The 10,065-nt window shown below is 43.1% G+C and overlaps 1 protein-coding gene across 1 annotated transcript; it reads left to right on the plus strand.

Moving 5' to 3' along the window:
* The first annotated feature begins 27 nt into the window (after nt 1–27).
* Nucleotides 28–4,948, plus strand: LOC115781193 (MOB kinase activator 2-like). Its single transcript, XM_030730702.1, has 5 exons — nt 28–411; nt 1,999–2,138; nt 2,291–2,387; nt 3,114–3,238; nt 3,331–4,948. Exons 1-5 carry the CDS (start codon nt 329–331, stop codon nt 3,573–3,575), a joined length of 690 nt encoding a protein of 229 aa, XP_030586562.1. The 5' UTR covers nt 28–328; the 3' UTR covers nt 3,576–4,948.
* The last annotated feature ends 5,117 nt before the right edge of the window (nt 4,949–10,065 follow it).

Consider the following 10,065-nt stretch of genomic DNA (forward strand, 5'->3'; position numbering starts at 1 on the left):
CTGCCTGTCTGCTTGGAGCTGGGAGAGGAGGAGCCTGTGGGGTGTGGGACTTCAGACAAAGGAGACATAAACACGCTGACACTGGATCACTGGAGCAAAAAAGAGAGGGAGACGATCCCTAATTCTTGGACTACTTTTGCTGTATTCTGGGAAAAACTTTTAAAAAGGGGATTTCGGTGTGTTTGTATGGATTGGTTTGTGAACTGAGAGATGTTTGTTTTGGAGCAGTGGTGGCCATATGTTGCCCAAAGTGTGTAGAAGTGTGTGTCTGTTTGGGATGGAAAAGTGGGGCTGGCACAATCAACATTTCTGCTCTTAGCTTCACGCCATGGGGGGGTGCCATAGTTACCCCTCGGCTAGAGAAGCAGACAGGAAGGCGCTTCAGCCTTCTGACATCAGCAATCAAAAACTGTAAGTTGTATTTTATTCCTCTGTCTTGTTTTTTTCTTGAAATACTTTTCTGTGTTACCCTGTGTTTTCTGTGTTACCCTTTTACTAATGTGTTTGAAAGAACATAAAGTAATGTTTAAAAAAGTGTGTGTGTGTTTGAGGCTATATCAGTTAATGGTGTGTAAGAAATGTGACTAGAAAGCTGGCTGCACATGGTTTACTGAGGAATGTTCTCCAGATAAGAGTGTGTGCGTATCTGTGTATGTGTGTTACATATTTGCCTGATGCCATCAGTGAGGGTGGATTCCTCTAACAGCGGGAACATATTATAAGCAGCAGTTAAAACCAATATAAGGAAGGATGCTGAGAAAATGTGTTTTATCTGAGTTACTAGGCAAATGTTTGCCCCAGGTTAAATCTTTACAGCCAGCTGGTTGCACTGAAGAGAGCTGTTTAATTCACTCTTACGGACAAAGTAGAGGTGGACAGATGGCCATGTCAAAGAGTCAAAGAGGAGAGTGTTTACACAAAAAACACAACATGACCAGTAGCTTCGGGTTCATTGTGTACTGACAACCTGTAGCCAAGAGAGGAGGTAACTGCATTAATGTCAGTGAGCTGTAACAGAACAGGATGTGAGCAACAGAAGTTCCTGTGGACATTAGGAAAGTTTGTCATGGCTTGGCAAGGATTTGCTCTACTGTACCTTTGCACAGCTAATGTTTACCTTTATTTCTGACAGTCTTCCTCCCTTTCTGACTATTCTGACCTTTACATTAAACAAAAGACCTCCTGTTGAAACCACAAATTCTCCCCCGGCAGGCACTCTCACAAACACTTAACACATTTACACAGGGGGGGCGGGGGGTGAAACCTCATGGAGAGTACAGTGTTTTCCTTATCACATCGGGCAAGGTCACACTGAGTAAACCCTCAGCTGTTGCCCATGTGCGTGTGTGTGTAGATGTCTGAAAGCTGAGCATGACAGCTGCCTAATCCACTTCATTTTAATATTGCAAACGCTTGACTAAAAGTCTGAGTAGCTACTCCTCATCAGAGCAGACAACCTTGCTTCCCTGCTTTGAATAAAGTCAAATTCTGCTGCCAGGTTTGACTCTCCAGTACACTGTAAACATCATCCATTCCCAGCACTTGCTATCTATAGTTCTCACACCTTCCTGATTAATAAGCCCTGTCTGTAGCTTATCAGTAGGTGGTGCATATAAATTGATATAGGAAAGAGATGTTTTCCTCAGCACTCAGCTCTACATTATCTTGCACAATCTTGCTCATTTATTTGCTTTGCAGCACAGACCACTGCAGCAGTCTGCTTCATTAACAGTAATTACCCTGGCTCTGAATTGACTGCCTTTATTACATTAACTTGGATGTTTAGATCTGCAGTTACAGCAGTGCCTGAATGTTTGAATGTGTGTATGTCAGCCAACACAGGGCAAGACAAATGAGAGAGCTTAAAATGTCTTATCTACTGAGTGCAGCGTGAGTCATTAGTCCACTGACCTATTGGTTGTTAAACACAGCAATATTTTCTGTATCCCAGTCTCTCTTTCTGTTGCTGCTTCGTTAACTCTGCACTGTCTTCCCTAGGGGAATTAACAACAATAATCAGGAAGGGCGTCCATATCTGCTGCAGCAGTATGTGTGTCAGCAGATCACACATGCAGACATGTATGCCCTCACAGCGCTGCCGCCTGGTGTCGACAAGGCAGAGTGGCTTGCCAGCAACAGTAAGTAGTAACAGATTTCTGTTTGGACCACTTTTTCTGTAGCTCTTTAACCTCCACCACACACACACTCTGAAAAGAAAAAAAAGAAGGAAAGAGACCAGCAATGTGTGCAAAATGTAATGTTGGTGTTTTTGTTTGTTTGTTTTCATCAGCTGTGGCATTTTTCAAGCATATAAACCTGTTCTCCAGTGCGCTATCAGAGTTCTGCACTCCCAGTACTTGCCCAACTGCCTGTGGACCAGGCAACGCGTAAGTTACTCATGCCAATGTACCTTGTTATGTGGATCCAAAAGCTGTTTTTAATGCATATTATAAGAATAGATTCAGTCACTGAGAGATCTTCAAGATCTAAAGTTCTTTTTGTATTTTTTTGTGATTTTTGGTGAACTACCCCAAAGTGTGTTTAAAATGCAGAGATGGGTCTGTAAGTGTGAAAGACAGGAAAGCTGGAGGAAATACCTTCTTAAAGATCTTCTGATCTAACAGTTGACCAGAAGTGGATAACTGCTGAATATTTCCTGTTCAAACGAAAGCTAAACACGAGTCACAACTTAGCTTATTTTTGACATTGCAAACACAATTCCATGTTAAGCTGACCTGGCATATTTCTCAGTAAATTTGTCTATGGGTCCTGCTAATATTGTTCTCTCTACTTGTGTTGTAGCCACTGGGGTAAACAACACATGCTGAAGTAGAATGTGCAGGCTCCTTTTAGTCTTGTAAAAATTGTTTGTGAATTATTTTAAATGTTTCTTTTTTAACTTTCCAACATACCTGCCAGGAATGGCCATTTTGCTAACTGCATGAGGCTGACCTGATAAACAAACAGTGAAATATATTATAATCAGGCTTAAAGCTGAGCTCTCAGCTCCATCACAAAGTCTTTATCAGCAGATCAGTTTTAGTTGGCCCAAGAGTGCTATCACTGCATTTACCCTTTTGAAAAATATCAAACATAGATCCTATTATTTCCAGGGTTTATGTTTGGACTGACGACCATGGCAGGAAGCTGAAGTGCTCTGCTCCACTTTACTTTGACTACGCCATGTCATACATTCAGGACTTGCTGACTGATGAAGACGTCTTCCCCACAAAAGCAGGTAAAGTGCATTTACATCATACAGTACATTACCTTATTGTACGGCAGGTTGTTCCAGTTTCAGCTTTAAACCGTCACTTCTTCCTCATTCAGGTGCAGCGTTTCCAACAGGCTTCGTGTTTCTAGTCCAGAAGGTGTTTCTGTTGCTGTTCAGGACTCTGGCTCACATTTATTGGTCTCACTACAGTGAGACCCTCCTGCTCGGCCTGCACCCACACCTCAACACACTTTTCATGCACCTCACACTCTTCTGCCGGCAGCATGCGCTGCTGGATCCAGAAGACACTGAGCCACTGCAGGACCTTATCACAGCTTTGGGACAGCAAGGCAGAACTTAAAGGGCAACCACAGATATTGTATAATCACATTATTACACGCTTATTTATTTCTTACAGCTGATTGTCTCTCACCACTCCGGGCCAAACCTAAATTATTCCCCCAGTATAGATTTTTAAAGAAAGCTCTGTAAGGAGAACAAGACAAACAAAATACTGACAAAGAGCATCCTGCTCCTGTTGTGTATAGCTGTAATCATTGAATTGTATGACTATTGCATGTTTGTGTTTTTTAACATAATGGTGCATTTTATTTTGATGAGGTCAAGATCTTCAAGGTCATCCATGTTTTCCTCATAGTAAAAAGACAGATCCCATTAGCCAAACAAATCCAGGTAGTGCCATCATTATATTTTGTACATAGTGCAAAAATTGTTGCCAATGCTGCATCTGTATCTCCATGTATTATACAGTACTTTGTCTTAAATATTTGTGAGATTTTGCCTGCATGGTGGAACTAAAAAATATGAATACATTTTTTTGAGAAATTACTGAATACAAGAATTTGGGAAACAGTTAAAGGCAGGCGGGACTTTGTGTTTGATCCTGAGGTAACTGTTGGTGCGGTTTATTAGCATGTTTTCAGGTCTTTGGTTTATCATCAGCACCACCTGTTGTGAGCAATGGAATCTAGTGTGCATCACATTTTAGCTGCAACATCTGTAAATGTTTGTTTACATATTGGATTTATGATTAAACTGACTTATGAGAGTAAAGTGATAATTTGCATCTTTAATGTAAAGGTGTGTAAAAAAAATCTTCCTCTTGAAAATGCAAATGTCTTGCCCCTGCTACATCCTCAAGTTCTTGTTTTTAGTATGATTAAAGTGCCAACGACATACAGAATACCTTCAAGTCAATCAGATCACCTTCTGGATTGGTATATTCAATCAAGAAAAAAAAAAATCACAAGTTGAATATATGCAGGGAACTGGTTCAGTCAGGCAACTCAAGCTATGCTGCATCATATAAGCCTAAAAGGCTTTACTCTCTTCACCAAAAACACCCTCCCAGTTTGACAGTCTAAGGTGTTGCAAACAGGTACAGGGTGTGCCCTCTAACGTATCTCTTATTTCAACTCCCCCACTCTGTAGACTCATCACTCCCCAACTTCTGTGTTCAAACTCCAACCATATTGTTTTGTTGTAATGACGCCTTTCAAATGTGAATTGTCTAACTGAAAGCAAGAATCTAGGTTTACTATGATTTACACAGCTTACATGTGACTTCATTTACTGTATAATTGTGTCCAATGAATAATGCTCACAACTTTAATTAGAAATTTTTACAGACAATGTCCTCCTCACTACATAGCCTGACTGAAATCATGTTTTCAGTTTTTTCTCTGTTATTCGATGAAAGCTCACCTACATTTGTGATGAAACTTTGTTCTTTTTTTAACATGCCAGTGTCCTAAAAGAAAGAAAAAAACTATTCCACCTCTTCATATTTGTACAATTGTAACAACACTAGTTTAAGGAGTAAGCCTCTTGCTGACTGACTGCATGTGTCAGCGTGAATTCAGGTAGTTTGGGCAGGCTGCATCGGCAGTGCTCCGTTAGTTTCGGTCATTTGTGGATGAAGCTACGAAACAGAAATCATGTGACAGAAAGGATCTGTCCCTCCGAGGCAGAGAGGGGGGAAAGGAGAAGATTAGAGGCCAAAAGAAGACAAAGGTTTTCTTCTGCCCTCAGTTAACTGTTATTTAATTAACCTAGACAGCGAGCTAAACATTAATGGATTCAGCAATGATGAGACTGTGCCGTTGTCTTCTGTTCTTTACTGAGACCCATTTTTACTTGTAAAACTGTAACAAAGGGAGAATCGAGGATGTACATGAGTGGTTTGTCATAAAACAAATTCACATCCCTAAACATACTGTCACAAGTCATTACACAAATAAACTACAAAGTAAACATTCATATGCCCTTTAGCCAAAACTAGGGTAGACAGAACTGAAAGACAGTAGCATTAGCTTGTTCTTACTTAAACTGGGAAACTGATCTATAAGCAGAATGATAAAAGAAACTACAATCAAACAGGCAAAATGCTACCTAACATACGATAAACTATTGTGCAGTTCTACACTTACAGATTATGAATCGCCAAGGCTCACAGATGATATGAAGACCCTTTTGTCCTTGAAAGCATGAGCATGACATGGCTGCTTCCCTGACCTGGCTTGCTGCCGATAGCCATTAGCCATTAGATGGCACTATTATTCAGAATCAAAAGTCAGAAAACACAACAAATGTAGCAAGGCTGACCTCTTGTGACATAAAAGAGAATTCAAATGTTGACCAACTGGGATTAAAACAAATAAACAAATCTTACTGCAAGTGTGAGGGACAGAACACTCCCCACCTGACATCAATAAGATGTCACCATTTATCTAGCTTGAGAACACTGCAAAAGGGAACTGTAAAAATCAAGCATTGTCTTTAGACACCAACAAAACAACTTCAGTTATAGGTCGCACATAATGTCTTTGCTCGCCCTTACGGAAAATCTTGACCTCTATCTTTCTGACTCGACCATCTTCACTGGGAAAAGTCTTTGTGATTAGATCAAGCGGCCAATTGTTTCTGTTCTCAAGTGTCTCTTTCAGCAGGACTACATCCCCTGTTTGTAGATTTGGTCTCACCACTCTCCACTTGCGACGATCCTGAAGTCCAGTGATATATTCTTTCTGCCACCGCCCCCAGAAGATGTTGGCCAAGTACTGCACACGTCTCCACTGTGCTCTAAACAGGTCACGGCTTTCAAACTGACCAGGCGGTGTGGGTGGTGCACCAATCTTTTGGGTAAGCAGCATGGCAGGAGTGAGAATAACTGGGTTATCTGGGTCTGTAGAAACAGTTGTGAGTGGCCGTGCATTTACTATCGCTGTGACTTCGGCCAAGAATGTCACCAACACCTCATGTGTGAGCTTTGTGTTTCTTTGTTCTAGCAGCATTGCATCAAGAATCCGACGAGTGACTCCAATCATGCGTTCCCAGGAGCCTGCCATATGCGATGCATGTGGGGGATTAAACTGCCACTTACAGCCACTGTCTTAAGAAAGCCATCGATTTTGCTGTTGTTGTAGCCGTTCCTGTCAATTTGCAGTTCTCGACAGGCGCTCACAAAGTTAGTCCCACAGTCTGATCTGAGCAACTTGGCAGCACCCCTGATTGCGAAAAAACGGCGCAATGCATTGATGAAAGATGATGTGTCCATTGATTCAATGATTTCGATGTGAATGGCGCGTGTGCTCATGCACGTAAAGATCACTGCCCACCTTTTCGCATCTGCTTGACCTCCCCTTGTTTTCCTGGCTGTGATAGGCCATGGGCCAAATACATCAAGGCCCACAGACGTGAATGGTGGATCTATGGAGAACCTGTCTTCTGGCAAATCAGACATGATTTGTTCTTGCTGTTTGCCTCTTAGTCTGCGGCATGTGACACATTTGAATATTGTGCTGCTCACTGCTTTTTTACCTCCTACAATCCAAAACCCTGCGGCTCTGACTGCTCCTTCAGTGAAGTGTCTGCCCTGATGGCTCACCTTCACATGAAAGTGTTGGATTATGAGCTGGGTAAGGTGATGTTTCCCAGGGATGAGCATGGGATGCGTTTCATTAGATGTTAACTGTGCTCTGTTTAGCCTCCCACCGACTCTGAGAACCCCATTTGTGTCAATAAATGGGCTCAATTTGCTGAGTGGACTTGAATTTTTAATGGGCTCACCTCTTTTAAGATGTTTGATGTCCTCTGCATAGAGCTCTCTCTGGACGGTGCGAATGATGGTGGCTTTGGCTTGGTGAAGCTGGTTTTCATCCAGATGTCTACTGCATTTGTGCCACCCTTGACATGTGTTCTCTGGACTGTGTATAAAGGATGCGGCGATGTGCTGAAGTCTGGCAATGGCCCTCAGTAGTAAACTCCAGCTTGAAAACCTTTCAAACCGTGCACTTCCAAGCGTATCTTTTGACAGAGTGGTGGCACATGTTGTTGCCTCTGGACGCAGCTCAGTGTCATTCTCTGGGTCAATGAGACCAAACGGTTGTTTCTGTGTCAGACGTTGGTTGGAGTCAGTGAGAAATGCGGGTCCACTCAGCCATGTGGAGTGAGACAGCTGCTGAGCAGATAATGCGCGTGTGGCATGGTCAGCTGGGTTTAAGTGAGTTGGCACATAATGCCACTGGTGAGCTTGTGTAGAATGCTTAATGCGCTCGACTCTGTTATGGACATAAACATAAAAGCGTCTCTTTTCATTAAAGATGTATCCCAGCACTACCTTGGAGTCTGTGAAGAAGCTTACCTTTTCTACTTTGATATCTAGCTCTTCCAGGACTAATTCAGCCACTTCTACTGCCAGCACTGCTGCACAGAGCTCCAGTCTTGGTATAGTGATGTCTGGTTTTGGAGCAAGTCTTGTCTTGCCAAGAAGAAAGCCCACTTCACTGTGACCTTCAGCATTTGTGAGCTTGAGATAGGCAACAGCACCCACTGCCTTAGTGGAGGCATCACAGAAAACATTTACCTCTTTCCTCTGTGCGGCAGACAGTGGAATCGAGGTGTACATTCTGGGGATTTCAAGCTGTTGCAAGTGTTTTAGAGAGCCTTTCCACCTTTGCCACTGTTCTTGTTTTTCTTTTGGCAGTTCAGTGTCCCAGTCGCACACATCTGATGCAATGTCTCTTAATATAGCTCTGCCTTCAATAATGACAGGCGCAGCAAAGCCGAGGGGGTCATACAAACTGTTAATGACTGACAGTACACCACGTTTGGTGAAAGGCTTTTCACCGCTTGTTACCTGGAATTTGAACAGGTCTGCAGACAGGTCCCAGCCCAAGCCTAAGGTGCGCTGCATGTGTGGTGAGGTCTGTCCCAATTCAAGGTCCTGCATGCTAGTTGCGAGGTCTTCATTTGGGAAGGCGCCGGTGATGGTTGAACTGTTAGATGTTATTTTGTGCAGACGTATGTTAGACTGTGCCAGCATTTTCTGAGTTCTGCACAGCACATCGATGGCTTCATCTGGGGAACAGAATGACTTCAGTCCGTCATCTACATAAAAGTGACGTTCAATGAATTGCCTCACATCGCTCCCATATTCAGTCTCTCCCTCTACAGCTGTTCTCTTTAGCCCATAGATGGCAACAGATGGTGATGGGCAGTTTCCAAATACATGGACCGTCATTCTGAACTCCTGCACTTCTCCATCCAGATCGTGATCTTTGAACCACAAGAAGCGAAGGTAGTTGCGGTGATCTTCTTTGACTAGAAAATTGTGAAACATTTGCTCCACATCTGCCATCACTGCATATGGGTCAGACCGGAAACGGATCAGCACACCCACAAGACTGTTGTTGAGGTCCGGCCCTTTAAGCAGTACATCATTGAGAGACACGTTGTTACACTGAGCACTTGAATCGAACACTATTCTGATTTTGCCTGGCTTTGAGGGTGGTAAATTCCAAAGCTCGGGAGATACCAGCATTCTTGCTCTGGTGCAAGAGGAGGGGCAGATTCTGCATGACCCTTCCTGAAGATTTTCTCCATGAACTCAACATAATGCTCTTTCATCGCAGTTTTCTTTGTCAGTGTTTTGCGGAGTGACATCAAGCGACTGAGAGCTTGTTCCTTGTTGTTGGGTAGAAGCCGTCTTGGGAAACGAAATGGGAGTGGAGCCACCCAGTTATTTGCCTCATCTTTGGCAAATTCTTTGTCCATATGTTCAAGAATAGTGCATCTTCTGCCGAGAACGCAAACTTTTCATCGTCTGTAGTTTGCTGGAAAAGATGTCTGCCTAGTTCATACTGTGCATCTTTAGAGGGGGAGCGTTTGTCTGTGTAATTCTCTTTAATATGGACCACATTTTCACAGGGCGAGAGAAAGCTGTGTCGGCCATTACTGAGAACATTTGTCTTAAAAGAGTTCACAGTGGGTTTATGGGCCCCTGAGAGGCAAACATCTCCTATGATTACCCACCCTAAATCCAGGCACTGAGCATAAGGTGCATCGTGAGGGCCATTTACCTGACTGCGGACCTTGTGAGCTCGAATGATGTCTCTCCCCAGGAGGAGAAGAATGTCCACTGATGGATCTAGTGATGGTATCTGTGATGCTATTGGTCGCAGATGAGGGTGAGCAGCGGCTGCCTCTGGAGTAGGTATCTCACTTCTGTTGTCTGGAATTTGGTCGCATTCGGTGAGTGTTGGCAATGGCATGGACACCTTTTCATTGATGTGCTCAATGATAAAGTCTTTAGCTCTGCGCCCTTTTGTGTCGGATAAGCCAGTACACGTCTTTATATTGTATGGGAGTGCGCTACCTTGTACACCAAAAATATCAAAAAAGGCAGACCTAGCCAGTGACACATTGCTTTGGTCGTCTAACATTGCATACATCCTTCTTTTCTTTTCAGGGAATGCTCTGGGATACACATTGACTAAGCAAATCTTTGAGCATGACTTTCCTCGGAAGCCTGGGCCACATATCTCTGTACA

This window comes from Archocentrus centrarchus, chromosome 6 (assembly GCF_007364275.1).
Source record: "Archocentrus centrarchus isolate MPI-CPG fArcCen1 chromosome 6, fArcCen1, whole genome shotgun sequence".
Lineage (NCBI taxonomy): Eukaryota > Metazoa > Chordata > Actinopteri > Cichliformes > Cichlidae > Archocentrus > Archocentrus centrarchus.

What these genes read in the sequence shown, in the direction of transcription:
- LOC115781193 (XM_030730702.1), top strand. Translation starts at nt 329, where the DNA reads ATGGGGGGGTGCCATAGTTACCCCTCGGCTAGAGAAGCAGACAGGAAG. An exon ending in GACATCAGCAATCAAAAACT is followed by an intron (nt 412 to 1,998) that starts GTAAGTTGTATT and finishes TGTCTTCCCTAG; the next exon opens with GGGAATTAACAACAATAATC. An exon ending in AGAGTGGCTTGCCAGCAACA is followed by an intron (nt 2,139 to 2,290) that starts GTAAGTAGTAAC and finishes TGTTTTCATCAG; the next exon opens with CTGTGGCATTTTTCAAGCAT.